We start from the raw sequence: 18406 nt of genomic DNA, 5'->3' as shown, positions 1-18406 counted from the left end.
CTCGTCCCATCTAGATCCTCTTTGGCTAATGGTTTTAAATGCAAAGATGCTCTTCTCAGTTATTCCACAACCAAAACAGTAATATTCATCTTCATCCCCTCCCATCCCTACACTTCCCCATCCCAACTGCCTACCCCACCTCTTTATCTTCGTTTTTCTCTATTCTTGACTCTTATAGCATTACATAGTTATATGATCCTGGTCAAAACCCTTTTATTTGTATTGTCTGAACCTCAGTTCCGCCATCATCTGTAAAGCTGTGGGCTTGAGCTACATCGGGATGGCAGATCAGAAGGCCGAAGACATGAGCCCTATCCCTGCACAGCCCCGAACCCATGTCAAGCTTGCTAAACCATCATGGCATTCTCACTGGGTTGAATAATTCCACCCCCCACCACAAAAAAATGCATATCCACCCAGAACCTCAGAATGTGACCTGATTTAGAAATAGAGCCTTTGTAGATGTAACTAGATAAGGATCTCAAGATGAACTCATCCTGGATTTAAGGATGAGCCCTAAATTCAATGACTAATGTCTTTGTAAGAGAACAGAGAGGGAGATGTACACACAGAGAGGCACAAAGGGAAGAAGCCAAGGGAAGACAGAGGCAGAGAGTGGAGGGATGCTGCCATCAGCCAAGGAACACTGGGAGCCAGCAGCAGCTGGGAAAGCAAGGGAAGATTCTCCCCTAGAGCCTTTGGAGAGGGCATGGTTCTCCCAGAACCTTGATTTTAGGCTTCTGGTCTCCAGAACTGTAAGAGAATAAATTTCTGTCATGTTAAGCTGCCACATTTATGGTAATTTGTGATAGCAACCCTGGGAATCCAATGCAGCACTCCTTCCAGCTGGGTGCTGAAACAGCCCCAGAGCTCCTCTGAGCACAAGCGTCCCAAGAAACTGCTTCCCAATCAGTCAGTTGGAGTTGATGCCAGAAATGGAAACTACTACTCCTGGATTGGACCATCCCCAGTGTTCCTTTCAAGAATCCAGACTGCTTGCCTCCCCTTTTCTCACAAAGGGCTGTCTGGCTCTGAGGTTCCATCCCTTCCTGTTCCTTTCAACCTTGTAAGAACGTGTTGCCGCCACTCTATTGAGGAGATCACAGGGCGTGTCTGGAACAGAGGGTGGAAAGTAGCTCACATACATTTAGACCTCAATAAATTTGTACAAATTATATGTTTTTAAAAGTCAGCTTTTCTCTTCTTGATTGTTGACCAGAGTATCCAAGTGAACACATGAAGGTCTCTTTCTGATTCCTATTAATGATAAAAGGTTAGGAAGAAAGCCAGGCACAGTGGCAGTGGTGTGCACCTGTAGTCCCAGCCACTTGGGAGGCTGAGGTGGGAGGATCACTTGAGCTTAGGAGTTCCAGACCAGCCTGGGCAACATAGAAAGACTTTCTCCGTTGAAAAAAAAAAAAAAAAAAAAAAACCGCCTTGGTGAGTTGCGACCCTACACTTGGCCAAAGGTCTCTGGGAGGCGTGGAGTCTTGGGACAGCCAGTGATCCTTGATCAGACAGTTGCTCTGCGGCTTGCCCATGGCATTCAGTCTTCCCAGGGGCCTGTCTTAAGTCTGCAGCAATGCGTGCAGCCTGTCTCTTCCCATGTGAGCACAGTCAGGTCAAGTGCTAATAGTGAGTCCCCACAGAGCATGAAAGCATCCTTCTCACAGAAAGGCCACACAACTGTTTGCAGGTGCCCTTTGAAAAGGTTATTTTGAGGGGAGTAAAAATACCAGAGTTAAGGGGTCTGAGGAGGAACAAGGTAGAGACTCAAGCCTTTTTCCACAGAAAATGGGAATTTATTTTTAATGTTCTTGGATGACATTTTTAACCATGAAAAATTTTCCTCTGTGGAATTAAGAGACTCAGAGAATGTGAGGCCTCGAAGCCCTCTTGTTTCACAGTCCTGGGAGAAGACATGGCATTCCTCAGGCGGCTTGGCTGATGAGTGGCAGAGCTGCCAGTGAAATGGAATGGGGCCCCAGACTCGGAGGCCAGGGTTCATCCCGCTCCTCTGAGCTGTCGCCACTCGCCAGCAGCACCCAGAGGAGCCAGTGCAGCCCTTTGCGAAGGAGATAAAGTATCTGGGACACCTGCCCCAGGACATTACACCTCAGCCATGCTCACACTTTCTCCATCATCAGGGACAATTCCTCCAGAGTCTGTGCAAGTTGTAGCCTCTTTGCTGTCAGGCCAGGTGGGCCCCAGCTAGTTGACACCAGTAGTAAACTACTGCTAGAGGAAATCAGCTAGGAACAAGGTTCTTCCACCTTTCCTGAAGGTGGCAGTGAAGGGATAACATGGGGCAAGCCCCAGTCCCAAAGCTGGATTGGCACATGGGGAAAGTGAGTGGCTTACAGAGCATGCCCTGGAATTCCCAGGCTGGAGTGTAGTGGCACAGTCATGGCTCACTGCAGCCTTGACCTCCTAATGCTCAGGTGATCCTCCTGTCTCAGCCCCCCCAAGTAGATAGGACTACAGGCGTGCACTACCACACCTGGCTAATTATTATTTTTGAGATGGAGTCTCGCTCTGTTGCCCAGGCTGGAATGCAGTGGCAAAATCACGGCTCACTGCAACCTCTGCCTCCTGGGTTCCAGTGATTCTCCTGCCTCAGCCTCCCAAGTAGTTGGGACTACAGGTGTGCACCACTGCGCCCAGCTAATTTTTGTATTTTAGTAGAGATGGAGTTTCGCCACGTTGGCCAGTCTGGTCTTGAACTCCTGACCTCGTGATCCACCTGTCTCAACCTCCCAAAGTGCTGGGATTACAGGCGTGAGCCACTGCGCCCTGCCTCACCTGGCTAATTTTTGTGTTTTTAGTAGATACGAGATCAGACAGTTGCTCTGAAGCTTTCCCATGGCATTCAGTCTTCCCAGGGGCCTGTCTTAAATCTGCAGCAATGCATACAGCATGTCTCTTCCCAACTGCTAGTGGTGAGTCCCCACAGAGCATAAAAGCACCCTCCCACTGCAGCGAACCGAGATCGCGCCACTGCACTCCAGCCTGGGCAACAGTGGAAGACTTCGTCTCAAAAAAACAAAATAAAAAAAAAGCATCCTCCCCACACCGTGTTGCCCAGACTGGTCTCGAACTCCTGGGTTCAGGCAATCCACCCACCTTGGCCTCCCAAAGTACTGGGACTGTAGGCATTAGCCACCACGCCTGGCCAAATTCCCTCACTTTATGTATTTATTTATGTATTTATATATTTACTTATTTCAGGTTTTTTTTAAATTTCAATAGATTTGGGGGGAACAGGTGGTTTTTGGTTACATAGATTAATTATTTAGTGGTGATTTCTGAGGTTTTGGTGCACCCATATGAGCAGTATACACTATTCCCCATATGTAGTATTTTATCCCTCTCCCTCCTCCCACCCTTCCGAGTCTCCAAAGTTCATTGTATCATTCTTAATGCCTTTCTGTCCTCATAGCTTAGCTCCCACTCGTAAGTGAGAACATAATGATGTTTGGTTTTCCATTCCCGAGTTACTTGACTTAGAATAATGGTCTCCAAGTCCGTCCAGGTTGTTGCAAATGCCATTATTTCATTCCTTTTTATGGCTGAGTAGCATTCCATGATGTATACATGCCACATTTTCTTTATGTACTCATTGATTAGTGGGCATTGGGCTGGTTCCAAATTTCTGCAATTGCAAATTGTGCTGCTATAAACATGTGTGTGCAAGTATCCTTTTCATATGATTTCCTTTCCTCTGGGTAGATACCCAGTAGTGGGATTGCTGAATCCAATGGTAGTTCTTACTTTTAGTTCTTAAAGGAATTTCCACACTTTTTTCCATTATATTTGTACTAGTTTACATTCTCCCCAGCAGCGTAAAAGTGTTCCCTTATCACCACATCCACACCAACTTGTATTATTTTTTGATTTTTTATTATGATCATTCTTGCAGGAGTAAGGTGATAATACATTGTGGTTTTGATTTGCATTTCCCTGATCATTAGTGATGTTGAGCTTTTATATATATATATATGTTTATTGGCCATTTGTATATCTTCTTTTGAGAATTGTCTATTCATGTCCTTAGCTTACTTTTTGATGGGAGTGTTTTGTTTTGTTTTGTTTTGTTTTCTTCTTACTGATTTGTTTGAATTCTTGTAGATTCTGGATATTAGTCCTTTGTCAGATGTATACTTTGCAAAGATTTTCTCCCACTGTGTGGGTTGTCTGTTTACTCTGCTATTTTTTTTTTCTGTGCAGAAGCTTTTTAGTCTAAGTCCCGTCTATTTGTCTTTGTTTTTGTTGCATTTGCTTTTGGGCTCTTGGTCATGAAGTCTTTACATAAGCCAATGTCTAGAAGGGTTTTTCAGATGTTATCTTCTAAAATTTTTATGGTTTCAGGTCTTAGATTTAGGTCTTTGATCCGTCTTGAGTTGAATTTTGTATAAGGTCAGAGATGAGGATCCAGTTTCATTTTTCTACATGTGGCTTGTCAATTATCCCAGCACCATTTGTTGAAAAGGGTGTCCTTTCCCTACTTTGGTTTTTTTTGCTTTGTCAAAGATCAGTTGGCTTTAAGTATTTGGCTTTATTTCTGGGTTCTCTATTCTGTTCCATTGGTCTATATGCCTATTTTTTATGCCAGTACCATGCTGTTTGGTGACTATAGCTGGATAGTATAGTTTGAAGTCAGGTAATGTGATGCTTCCAGATTTGCTCTTTTTGCTTAGCCTTGCTTTGACTGTGTGGGCTCTTTTTCAGTTTCATATTCCTTTTTGGATTGTTTTTTCTAGTTCTGTGAAGAATGATGATGGTACTTTGATGGTGTGAATTGCAATGAATTTGTGGATTGCTTTTGGCCATATTGTCATTTTCACAATATTGATTCTACCCATCCATGAGCATGGGATGTGTTTCCATTTGTTTGTGTCATCTGTGATTTCTTTCAAGAGTATTTCGTAGTTTTCCCTGTAGAGGTCTTTCACCTCCTTGGTTAGGTATATTCCTAACTATTTTAATTTTTTTTCAGCTATTGTGAAAGGGGTTGAGTTCTTGATTTGATTCTCAGCTTGGTCGGTGTTGGTGTATAGCATGAGCCTTTAGGGTCTTCTGGGTATACAATCACGTCATCAGCAAACAGTGACAGTTTGATTTCCACTTTACTCATTTGGATGCCCTTTCTTTCTCTTATTACTCTGGCTAGGACTTCCAGTACTATGTGGAATAGAAGTGGTGAAAGTGGGCACCCTTGTCTTGTTCCAGTTCTCAGGGGAAACTTCCTCACTTTAAAAATGGAACTATTATAATGTCTGCCTTGTGGTGTTATTTATAACAGATGAACCCATGTCTATAAAGTCCTGGGCTTAGGAATAGTATTTGTCATTATTAAGAAGAAAAGGTCAGTGGATCAGAGCCATTTCCTGAGTTGGTCGTAGCTTCATCCAGAGGCTATAATGAGCAAAGTTTACACCCTGCATTGCATAGCACTTCCTTGCTTTTTCCTCTCTTAAATCACTTTTATTGGTTTTATTTTTTAATGTATATACTCATTGTACATGAATAATATAGAAAAGTTCAAAGATGACAGTAAAACTCATGCAACTCAAACTTGGGAATTTTCTGTGCATTTTACATGTGTGTTCTCGTTTTACAAACCGCATGACAACTCCTTGAGATTGGCCTTCTTATCCCCATTGTACAACTGGAGAGACTGAAGCTCACGGGGGGACGGCTTGGCTGCTCTCACGAAGCTAGGTCCTGGCAAACAATGGTGTAAGCCTGGGTCTGTTGGCCGCTAGAGCTGGAGATCCTGGCTGGCCTCTTTGATGCTCTGCTGCTCTGGTTGTACCATCCTGTAACCTGTGATTCTTCAGTCCGTAGTAGCCCTTTGCTTTGTGGTTAGCTTCCCTTGAGAGGTAGGGCCAGGACTTCAAAGTATGATGCACTCCAGAATGGTGGAGCAGGTGAAGAACTAAAAGCTCTTACAGAGAACATCTAACCACCTGATGTGGTAGCATCAGGGAAGATATCAACTCATTTGGAGAAATATGACCAGCAAGTGTTTCCTCTTCTGAGCAGGCCCTACTCTGAAGCCCAGGTTCTTCTGCCCAAGAGCTCTGTCACTTAGGGATGATGCTAAATAAAACAAAACTTTAACAACTGGTCAAGTAATCAGAATTAATATATGAATCAAAATTTTAAGAGTATATTCTCTAAATAAAATAAATTATATAGAGTCTATCCTAAAACTGCCTCCCAAGTGACACAGATTGTGACATAAAGCATTCGTTCAATTATTCCAATAACTCCCTGGTAATTTTTTGGCCCTTAGAAATTGTTGGTGTGATCTGTTTGGCCTGGTTGTCACAAGCCCCTGTCTGAGGCAAGTTTGCCATACTCTCACAGTGCCTTCCTCGTTAAATCATATCCTTAGGACCTAGAACCCAGTGCTTTGCTGCAGCAAGCTGGGCACAGCTCAGCTGGGTACATACCTGGATGCCAACACTGCCCACCTGGGCTGACCAGGGGAATCTTGGTCCCTGTGACACCACCACCAATAGCACCACCCCCTTCCCTGTCACCACCCCACCCTTCTGTCTGCATGGTACCCCTTCCACAAGGTAGGTTACCCACCAGTCCAGAAGGCTTTTGTGATTTTGGCAGCCAGTACATATGGAATTTCCTATGCAGAATTTCATCTTGTACCTCAACCCAGACAAGTCACTTCATTTCACTTGGGATTCAGATTCCACTTCTGCTAAATGGGAATACTTGCACTGCCTTACCTGGTTTAGAAGGCTGAGAATGGTTCCCAAAGACATCAGGTCCTAATCCTGGAACCCGTCAATGTAACTTTCTTTGGAAAGAGGTCTTTAGAGATGTGATTAACTGGAGGACCTTGAGATGGGAAGAGGATCCTGGATTATGCTGGATCCTAAATGCATCACAAGTGTCATAAGGGAGAAGCAGAGGGAGCTTACACATGTAAGGGGAGAAGGCCATGTGAAGACCCAGCAGAGATGGGAAGTTTGGAATGGTGCAGCCGCAAGCCAGGGAATGCTGCCAGCCTCCAGTAGCTAGAAGAGGTGGGAAACAGATCGTCCCCTGCAGCTTCTGGAGGGAGTGTGATCCTGCTGACAACTTGATTTTGGCCTGGGGATACTAGTTTGGATTTCTGGCTTCCAGAAGCCTGAGATAATACATTTCTATTGTTCAAAGCCACCAAGTTTGTGGTAATTGTTAGAGCAGCCACAGAAAACAATGTGGGCGGCTACGATGGAATTCGTATGTGAAAAATTCATGGAGAAGCATGATGTAATTGTGTGTCATCACATGAGTACTGATTATAAGAAAAGTGATGACACATTAGTAGTTTTACCCAAGCGTTCACAATGGATTTGATCCTGGAACTGAGAATTGATCAGTCCTTGGCGCCATCTTGCTCTGTGACCTTCCCGAGAAGGACGATGCTGCTATTTTATTTCTGCCCTCGCCTTCATTTACCTGCAGTGATTTTAGAGAATTGAGCTGCAGCTCTTCCACCTAAATTAGAGAGCTGTGTTTGTGTTTGTAGGCTGATGATATCCATTAGAGAAATTGTAACAAAAATAGGAAATTAGGAACAGTTTTAATTCCTCTTGGGACCTCTGAAAACAGCAGTTGTGATTCCAGAGAGCAGAGATGCAAATTGCTTACAAATTCAGTTTGCCAAGTAAATAGGCCTTACTGTTTGAAGTGGCTGGCCATGTTTACCATCTGATGAGATAGAGGCCTATCTCAACAGATAGATGAAAAGCCTATATACAACATTTAAAAATGGTTAAAATGGTGAACTTTATGTTTGTATATTTTACCACGACATTTTAAAGTTCATCTACAGATAATATTACAGTACCCAGGATCTGCCACATTACACTCACCATATTTTTTTCTCTCTTTAAAAATGCTTTTTTGCTTTTTTCCAAGAAAATGCAGGTCTGCGTCACACAATAATAACATGGCTCTAATTCCTGAATCAGGGTTGTTTATTTCTTGAGATCTCATAAAGCTATCTATTTTGTGTAATATGGATTTAAACAAGCTTGATTTTAAGTGATCCATCCTAACCAGGTAGGATACATAATTAGTTTCCCATGAGGCCCATTGGTTGGAACCTATCAGTTAGCAGGATTGGTTCAATGGCAAGTTTCCAATGGCTCACGTCATGTTGCATTCTTGTTTTTCTTTGCCAACCCTCAGAAAATGCCCAGGCTCCCCTATTCCCACATTTTCTCAATAGGGCCCAGCCTCCTATTGAGCCAGCAGGTCAGATGGGTGCCCTCCGGGGGTGTGTATGTGTGTACTTTTCAGCATGCATGTGCGTTTCTTCTTGCATGTGTGTGGTGTATTTGGGGGAATGAGGGGTCGGAGGAGTTTTTGTTTTAATCTTAGGAGATTTGAATTCTCCTCATTTCATGCTGGTCCTTCTCACATGAAATGCATCTTGGGCCATCAACTAAAGCTTAAACTCCCAGTCTAGACCAGAATCCAAGTCTGACATAGGAATGTCAACCAGAGGCCTCCAAAGTACACCGAGTGGGTGTGTAGGGGGCATTTTAAAAATCCTTATGTGGTAAAGCAATTCCAATACTATTCTCCGCCTCTGCCTAGATCTGGGAATTCCTGCTGAATAGTTTCCATATATGTAAATGTGTGTTTATTTGTGCTTGCCAGGAAGAGTTCAGGGAAGCTTGGTACTAGAAGCTCCTTGGGCGGGGGTGAGGGTTTAGGAGACCACTCAGAAGGACGAACGTCCGAGAAGAATGCATTTCAGCTTGATCCTCTAGAGGAAGCACATCTATCCCCACCTCCAGCCCTTTACAGGAACCTTATAACAACCTTGGTATAAGATACCTGCAATGAGGAGGGACTCCACCTGGTACAATCTGCTGGTGAACATCTCCCCTTTCTATGATGTTCTTAATGTTGAGTCAAATCTGTGTTTTTTGGTCCATTCTATCAACTAGTCCTGGCTCTTACCTCTATCCTATCACTTTGTGGGGTACACACTGTGTTGTATAAAATTACACCCCACCTATGCACTGCCCTCTTTACAATCAGAGAAGCATAGCTGTCGCCAGAGCTGCTGGGGTGAAATTTGACCAGAAAGCTGCGTTTTCATCTTTATTTACCAAGTCATCAAACAAAATAATATTAATGGCTATTATTTCAGTAAGCATTTCCAGTGTGCCAGGCCCCATGCTGACTGCTTTATATATGTGATCACATTTAAACCTCCAACAACCCTACTGGATTTGGTATTATCATCTCTACTTAGGGGAAATCGAGGCTTAGAGGGTTTAGGTAATTTGCCCAAGAGCATCTAACTAATACATTTGAATTTGAACTCAGGTGTGCCCACCCCAGAGCCCATCCTCTAGACTCAGACAAAGCTAGAAAAGAAGTCAGAGAACCAGACAGAAAATATAAGTAGATGATTGCTTTTTGTCCCCTCCAGAGATATCCATTTGAAAGCTCCCTGCTACTCAGAAATTCCTTTCATTAAATATTTGAAAAGGGGACAAAAGAGAATGTTCTGAGAGCTTTGCTGGGTTTACAGGAGAAACCCAGAGTCCCTGGTGTGGGTGGAGAATGAGAAGGCTGTTAGGGCCGTCCATGAACACCATGTTCCCATGGCTGTGAGCACAGCCAGGTCTTTGTCACCTGGTACCTGTGCTGGCTTAAGCCACCGCCCTCTTCAGGAGAAAATTTAAAGCATGTTTCTGCTTTTTAACCTTTGAAAATCATGTTGGGAAGGTGAATTAACCTATGACATAGCTCAGTGGGATTTTTAAATTTACTTCTTTATTGAGGTATAATCATATTCAGTAAGATGCACTGTCTTTGTCAGTTCAGCATGCTATGACAAGAATACCATAAGCTGAGTGATTTGAATAACAAAATCTATTTCTCTCAGTTCTAGAGGTTGAGAAGTCCAAGATCAAGGTGCTAACAGATCCAGTGTCTGGTGAGGGCCTACTTCCTGCTGTGCAGATGGCCCCTCTCCTCACTGTACCCTCCCATGGCAGAGAGGAGAGAAACAGTGAGCACTCTTATCTTTTCTGATGAGGGCACTAATCCCACTCATGAGGGCTCCACCCTCATGGCCTGATCACCTATCAAAGGCCCACCTCCTAGTACTATCATATTGGCAGTTAGGATTTCAACACAAGAATCCTAATTTGTTTGTGATTAAGATTCCAAATCCTAATTTGGAAGGGATGCAAACATTCGGTGCACATGGGCACAGATCATAATTGTATGTACAGTTCTGTGAGTTTTGACAAACACCTCTATGTAGTCAACAGCCCAATCAGGATGTAGAGCTTTTCCATCACCCTAGGAAGTCCCCTCGTGCCCCTTTCCAGTTAGTCTTCTCCTCCCAACAGAGGTAAGCCATGGCTTGTTTGGTGATTGCTATGTATTCCTTATCTCCAGAGAGGGAAACAGGAGAATACAGAGTGGGGCTTTGCTAACAAGGCAAAAACTAAGCTACACTCGCTTAGAAGAGTACACGCCTCCAAGCATTTTGCATCCTATGTGCCTCACTCACCTCAACCTAGCCCCAGCCCTGTTTGACAAGGTGGCCTGTGACAGAGGCACTAAAATAGATTTGCTTCATGCCTAGAAAGTGACATGGCCTGGCCCCACAGTTAGCTAAATCAACTCAGCAAGTCATACACTCCAAGGATTTGCTGAACATCGACTTCAGTGAACACCATACTCTTAAGTCAGTTCCATTTTCTCCCTACGTAAGCCATTCCTGGCCCATACATTTCGAAGCTAAATACAAAAAGTCCCTCCCCTAGGTTCAGGCAGTTTGCTGTGACAGCTCCTCAGTGTCATGTACAAAACTTTGCTCTTTCTCACATTCCAGGCCTCCCAATATCTAGACACGAGCTCACCAAGTGAACTATTACTCAACCTGGTGAATGAGTGGGTGTTCTAATTCTTCACAAGTCCTTGCTATTAGTGGGAACTCTAATTGTGTTCTTCACGTATCTTTGTTATTAGTGCATATTTGTGATGCTTGTTTTGTAAAGTTTAGAATAATTCATATATACATACTTAACTCAAAACTTAGACTGAACTCAATTAAATATTTTCTTGATGGCTCCAAAGGGAGTTGAAAATCTTGCAGTACTTCAAAAGCATCATGAGAATTTCCATTTAACTGATGTAGAATTTCTAACTAGCTAGCTAGTAGAGAATTTCAGTGAATAGAATATCTTATGTGGTCATCCCATAAATTGCATGTTTCATGTACAAGATTTTTGCAATTCCAGTTGGGAGAACTGTACTCAGAACTAAGTTTTGGGCTGGGTGCAGTGGCTCACGCCTATAATCCTAGCACTTTGGGAGACTGAGGTGGGCGGATCACTTGAGGTCAGGAGTTTGAAACCAGCCTGGCCAACATGGTGAAACCCTGCCTCTACTAAAAACACACACACAAAAATTAGCTGTGCATGGTGGAGGGCACCTGTAATCCCAGCTACTTGGGAGGCTAAAGCAGGAGAATCGCTTGAACCCCAGAGGCAGAGATTGTAGTGAACCGAGATCACATCCCTGCACTCTAGCCTGGGTGACAGAGCAAGACTCTGTCTCAAAAAACAAAGAAACAAAGAAAAAAACCTAAGTTTTGAATTAAAACCTTATGTAAAAAACTGAGTATCATTTATATAAGAATTCAACTTCCAAAATACACCATGGTAGGTGGAGCACGGGCTTTGGAATCAGCCATACCCACTTAAAGTGAGTGCAGGCTGCTTCCCACCTGAGCCTCAGTTCCCTCATCTGTGAAATGGGACTAATAATGATATAGATCACATAGGTTTGTTGGGTGGATGAAACAAGAATGTACCTGGAGGGCTTCACAAAGCCTGGCATTAGGTGCTTCGTAAGCGGCATTTCCAGAACAGAGCGTTAGAGTCAATGATAACTTTACATTCTCACCAAACAAGTGAGACCAATTTAGGGCCCTATAGTTTGGTTGTATATTCTCAGACAAGGATCTTAAAGAGATCCTTCAGGTTCAGTTATGGTGTCTCATGGGGTCCAGAGGACAATGGTGGTGGCCAGGGCTCTGGGTCCCCAGCCAGCACCAAGCCAGAGCAGCTCCATTTTGCCTGCTTCACGTATGAGCTTCCGTGGCATCTTTCCTTCGGATTGCTGCTCTTAAAGTTAGGAAACCACTGACTTAATCCAACCCCTCATTTCATAGATGTGGAAACTAAGGCTCAAAAACCCTAGGCAGTTGTCCCATGCACTCAGCAGAGGTCTCCTGACTCCCAGGCCTGTGTGTTCCCAGGACCCCGCCTGTCATAGATGGAAACAACTAACAGTAGAGGAAAGATGACAATGTTGAAGCAGCTGTTGAGTTTTCACATGGTTCTTCCAGCCAATGTCTAGTACTAGTAATGCCTCTTAAGAAAGGAAATTGGCTGTTTATCTTTTCCCCCATGGCTCCATTTGTGAAACTCCTGGTTTGGGTGTGGAACATCATGGGTGGCAGGAATCCCTATAAAAGGGATATTTGCTTGGAAGTGCTTTATCCTCTTCTGCTAGGGAGTGGCTGCTCCATCTGGTGACTGTGCGCCATCCTGTAGTCACTGACCATACCTCTGTCTATGACCACCATTTTGCAAACGTATTCATAGAGCCCCAGTGAGCACACTCATAACACTGAGTTCCTAATTCTTCTGTCAGCGGAACACCTGCCAGGACTCCACCAGCATCCGTTCAGTACTCAGGCACTTACTTTGCCACTCTGTTTTCCAGCCTCTCAACATTGCCTACAGCCACATCTACAGCTCCTACAGGAATTTTGTGGGACCACCTCATTTCAAGACTATCTGCAGACTCCTGGGTTACCAGGGCATCGCTGTGGTCATGGAGGAACTGCTAAAGATTGTGAAGAGCTTGGTAAGGAAAGGCCTCAGTGTGGCTTGAGATGTGCCCTTGTGGGTTTGACATAAACAAGGTTTGCTTTTACTTTTTACCTGGCCTGTAAAAACAAATCCCAGGCACTGCAGCTCTGCCTGTAGAAACTGCTCAGGGAGTCCCTTGCCCGTATCCCTGGATTGGTCTTACCTATCATTCTGTTACATTTCTGTGCACATTTTGACCTATAGCTGTGCTCCTCATTTTCTGACCCCAAACTCCTTGTATTTGATGACTGAAGTCAGAAATCCTGATTTTGTCCTTCAGCGCTTACCACTGACTCCTCATGTTCCCCAGCTGTGCTCCATTATCTAATTTGAGCAGGGCGAATTCATGACACTTGTAGCTGCCATTTTCCACGCCCTTACCCACGGCAGACATCTCTAATCAATCACCATGCTTCTTTCCCTTGGGATTTCTTGCTAAACACTGCTTCTCATACTGCACTGGCTTTAAGAGAGTTCTGTATCCCTTTACCGCTATATCCCTGTACCACTATTCTGCATCTGCCCCAAATATGGTCATCTGAATTTCATTTAATTTCCTGCAACACTGCTGAAGGCCAAAACATTTAAGATGTTTATGAAAATTTCAAGTGACAAAAGTAATTTATAACCAGATCAGGGATAGCAAATAGGATTAATCTGCTAACTCCAATTCTGTGGCAGCAGCTTTGTGGAACCATGGGTTGTTAAAGATTGTGGAGCTAAAACCAGAGTAAAACAAGAAAATGTGGTAATTGATTAAAGATGTCTGCCTTGGGCACAGGAGGGATGAACGTGCCATGAATTTTCCAGGCTGAAATTAAATAGCTTGTTTCAATCTCCACAATTTCCTGGCTCCATTTCATTTTAGCTCTGAGTCTGAATCTGATACAAGCATCCTCAGCCCCAGGAAAGACCCTACACCTAGAAATGTGCCCTCCTTGAAGTCTGTAAGCCCAAAAGAATAATGAGAGAGCTCCTGTTTCAGTCTTATAAAGGCTTATTTTCCCTTATAAAGGTCAAAGGGACTGTTCTCCACCTTTAGGTAAGCCTGCCCCTTCCTCTCTGAGGTCTCAACAGAACCTCCGTAGCCCAGAATTCAGCCCAGAGATGCACACTTGCTGCAGCAGATTATCTCACTCATCCGTACTCTTCTTTTGTCAGCTCCAAGGAACCATTCTCCAGTATGTGAAAACACTGATAGAGGTGATGCCCAAGATATGCCGCTTGCCCCGACATGAGTATGGCTCCCCAGGTTGGTGATAGCAAAACAATCCAGACCCATCCCATGGTGGGGAGGGAGGCTCTGACCATCCACCTCAGAGCGTTTGCTTCTCTAACATGCCAGTGAGCTGGCAGAGTACTGGCTATCCATCTTCCCCCGCCACTAGCTAGACAGCCTTTTAATCCCTCTGAGCAATGGTATCATCTTGTCAGTGGAGGGAGATGATGCTTGCGGGGCCTGCCTCATGGGACTGCTGGGAAGTTGGAAGAGGACAGCAAATGTCAGCGTGTTTAAATAATGCAGAGCCAGGTTATTAGAAAAGGTACTTATGAGCTCAGCACCTCCAGATCTTCCTCCATCTGCATATTTGGGGAGACCGAGGCTCCAGGCAGTGGTGCCAAGTTGACATATCTAAGATAAGTCAGGAAATGGACATCTTTGCTGTTTGACCACTGGGCAGAGAAATAATTATTTCCTTCCTTGATAGTAAACTGAATACAGGGCCTGGAGAAGAAGGAAAGATGGGGACTGTGACTTGGCATCTGATGTTTCTTTTCAAAACCAAGATGTCTAGTGCTGGGTCTGCATGATTGAGAATAGGAAAAAGATAAGGCTAAAATTTCTGGAGTTCAGTCCCAGCTGCCCTCCTTACTACCTATGTGACTATGGGCATGCCCCTTACCCTCTCTGAGCCTTATCTGAAAACAGGGGTAATAGTGCCTAGTGATATTGTTGTAGTAAATGAGATAGTACAGATAAAGTGCTCAGCACAATATCTGACACCTACTAATAAATATTCATTCCTGTCATGATAGGAATTCAGGCAACTTTGGAGGGACTGGAAAGGGTCCAGTGCTGCCTCATTTGTGTGTGTGTGCATGTGCGCATGTGTGTGTATTCTGAAAAAGACACGAGCCCGCTTCTCGAACTTTTTCCAGTACTGAGCCCTGAAAGAAATCTCACTCTGGGCCTGCAGAGAAGAGGGATATGTGGTTTGGCTTTTTGCTATCCGAGTCAGGTCTGGGGCTGCCACTCAGTCATTGTTTCCCATAGACCCTACTGAGCAGTGTCAACTTCCCACTGACCCATCCCGCTTCTTCTCCCAGGGATCCTGGAGTTCTTCCACCACCAGCTGAAGGACATCATTGAGTACGCAGAGCTCAAAACAGATGTGTTCCAGAGCCTGAGGGAAGTGGGCAATGCCATCCTCTTCTGCCTCCTCATAGAGCAAGCTCTGGTAAGTCCAGAGCCCAAAGGAATTGAGGTATCTCCAGGTTGGAGGGGATGCCAACTCCAACCAGATATTGAGGCTCCTGCAGCATCAATTTGTGCTCTTTTAGTGTAAGCTCACATGCTCTTTTCAGTTCATTTCCAGACAGACATGGATTCCAGTCCTGGCTCTCCCAATCACGATTAGTGCAGTTGTCTAGGTCTTAGTTTGCCATTCCCTCATGTTATGGAACCAAACTGGGGTCCACTTGCCTGGCACAGTAGGGGACAAACATCCACGCCGAGGTTTACTGCAGGAGAAAGGAGGGCGTTTATTTTTAGGGTACCAAGCAAGGAGAACTGAGCAGTTTTCACCTAAGACCTCACCTCTCCAGTGACTTGCAAACAAGGGTTTTTAGAGGCAGGGGTAAGTTTCAGGAAAGCAGAAGTTTCAGGCAAAGTTAAAAGTCATTGTAGGGAAGTTACACATTGGTTTAGCCCAATGGGGCAGGCTATATTGAAGTAGGTGGGGGCTTACAGTCAGTCATAGGTAGATTCAGAGAGTTTCTGATTTGCAATTGGGTAAGGAAGAGAAGCTTTAAAATTTAGGGTCAGCAGAAAAGAATGTTAGCTCTGGCTTGTGGGTATGATTTCTTCCAGGCCTCCCAGGAATAAGTTTAGAACAAAGAACTGCGGTCAGAGTTCGGCCTGCAGTTGCTTCTTATCTGAGGTCTGCATGCCAGCACATCTGTTTGGTGTGGGTCCAGGTTTCTGAAAAACAACTCCGGCTCATATGTGAAGATGTTATCTTTAATTTCTGTAGGGAATCAAACATCCCGTGATTCTAGCTTCCTTGGCTGTTGTTTTAAGTTACTATTACCTTCTTGCTTATCAGCTTGCTTATTTACTTCTCAGGGCTAGCTAGGTGCCTGGAATTTCCCTTGAAGAAACTCAAGATTTTATTTCCATGCTTAGGTGCGGTGGTGCTGCAGGCCTCTAAGGGGGTTCCCTGCTCCATCTCACTCATTAGATAATTATTCCTTGGATACCTCAGGACAGGTACTGTGCTGGGGCATGTAGCAGTGTCCAGCCCTGCCTCCTGTCCTGTCCATATTTACGCTGAAATCGTGTGTCTATGGTTACAGCAAGAGCTAGGAGGGGTGAGTGCAGGGTCCCGTGGGAACAGAAGACAGAGAACTCAATGCGTTCTTGGGGCTGAGGAAGGACTTCTCCAGGGAGGTGGCCTGGAGAATGAGCAGGAATTTGCCTGGTGAAGCTGTCCCAGGCCGAGGGAGAACATGCACTGTCATCTTCATTTTTTATGATGGGGGACAGTTGTTTTACCTTGCAGGATAGTTTCAAGGCTGGAAAGATACACCACACGTAAAGCTCATGCAGTAAGAACTAAACCATCGGTACATAGGTAGTGTTGTCATATTGAACAAAGCACACCCCCCATACATCTCCCTCTTAGGACCCCGCAGAACTGGCACACTCTTCTTCCTGCATGACCACTTGGATTTGTTCTGCCTCACGGCTGACTCAGAAGCTGTGCTCTCCTCCTTCCTCCCCAAGGTGCTCCCAGTGGGCCCAGTCCTACAGGTGTCAGGGTAGCAGAGACAGTCTGGAGCAGAAAGAAACGGAAGGATGTTACTCTGGGGTGCATCATTCTCAGGACCTAGTGGGAATCTCTTTCAGCCTCCATCCACTCATTCAGCAAGAGGCGTGGCGAGCCTCTTCATTGCCAGGAGCAGTTCTAGGTTGTGGATAAATGGCCATGAATAAGAGACAGAGTTTTGCCATTTTTATTCCAGAGAGGGAAACGAGCAAAGTCATAATAATCAGATTGTGGTTGCAGATGGGGAGGGGAGCTGTGGAGGAATACACAGGATTACAGGATAAAGGGAGAGTGACTGTGTCAGAGAGGGATGTGCTGTTTTTGAAGAGGATAGAGCTTGGTCTTTAAGGGACAGGGAGGACCTCATAGTGAGCTGGTGCCAAGAGGACAGAGGTAAGAGACGTGGAGGGAGGCAGCCAGGCAGCAGGTCACTGGGGCCTCATGGGCCACTGCAGGATGCCATGTGAGCAGCAGGTGAGGGGGTCTGCTTGGCTGTTTTCAAAGGCCTGGGAGCTATTGGGAGAGTGAACGACAAGTCTCTTACAATCTAGAGCCCATCTTGGAGGCAGTAGGTGCTTGGAGAATAGACGGGAGGGGAAAGGAAGAGCCTGGAACAAAGGTAGAGAGATAATGGAGCTTCTGAATCAGAGCCAGAAAGGATGCCTTGCCTCTAATTGTCTTTGTGACTTGGGATGAACCAGTTCATTTCATCCCCCATCCCTAAAATGAGTGACTTGGACCTGCCGCTCTCAAACTCACCCTGAGAGGCTCTGAAATGGGGACTGTTTGCTCTTCCTCTATAAGGAGTAATTGCTTGTTACCCCTTAAATGGACTTTCCAGACAACTAATTGATAGGTTTTTTACACAGATCAGCAGACCCAGGTTGCTATAGCAATGTAGCCTTCAGAAGTCACAGGGATACATAGGGACAACTTCTGAAGGCCTCAGGGGCACCAGGAACAGTGGAGGTCGGGGTGGGGGGTCCCTGAAGCCTCAGTCCCCGAGTGTCTCCTGTTAAGCACCTCTCTTCATGAGGAACTGTGATTCAGAGACCGTCACTTCAGCTTCCCCTATTCAGACTCCAGGAGGCAGACTATTGATGGGGGCTGCAAGGAAAGGACAACTTCCTCAGGCACCATCTGGGTGGTCACTCACGTGTATCACTGAGGACAACAGGACACTCAGTATCAATGACCTTCAGAGCTGAGACAGACCCCCTACAGCATGAATGTTTCAACTCCTTCTATTCATAAGTGAGAAAACAGAGAACCAGAGAGAGGAGGAACTCACCTGAAGTCACACAGCATAGCAGCAGCAGCAGAGGTGGAAGAACTAAAGCACAGGTTTCCAGTATTGATGATCCCAGTCCTTGGGGGCTAGGGGTCGGGGAAGGGTGGGGAACACAGAGCAGGGATTAGGCTCAC

The 18406-nt window shown here is 45.0% G+C and overlaps 1 protein-coding gene across 3 annotated transcripts in view; it reads left to right on the top strand.

The window, feature by feature from the left end:
• Positions 1-18406, top strand: part of CYFIP2 (cytoplasmic FMR1 interacting protein 2) — a 133328-nt gene that overhangs the window by 80157 nt on the left and 34765 nt on the right. For all 3 annotated transcript variants that reach the window (XM_011966703.1, XM_011966704.1, XM_011966705.1), the window contains 3 exons: positions 12784-12927; positions 14094-14184; positions 15261-15391. In XM_011966703.1, the coding sequence (XP_011822093.1) occupies positions 12784-12927; positions 14094-14184; positions 15261-15391 (366 nt within the window). The remainder of the gene's footprint in view (positions 1-12783; positions 12928-14093; positions 14185-15260; positions 15392-18406) is intronic.

This window comes from Mandrillus leucophaeus, unplaced genomic scaffold (genome assembly GCF_000951045.1).
Source record: "Mandrillus leucophaeus isolate KB7577 unplaced genomic scaffold, Mleu.le_1.0 Scaffold77, whole genome shotgun sequence".
NCBI classification, from domain to species: Eukaryota; Metazoa; Chordata; class Mammalia; order Primates; family Cercopithecidae; genus Mandrillus; species Mandrillus leucophaeus.
The sequence above is the reverse complement of the archived record's forward strand: the minus strand, read 5'-3'. Positions and strand labels throughout refer to the sequence as shown.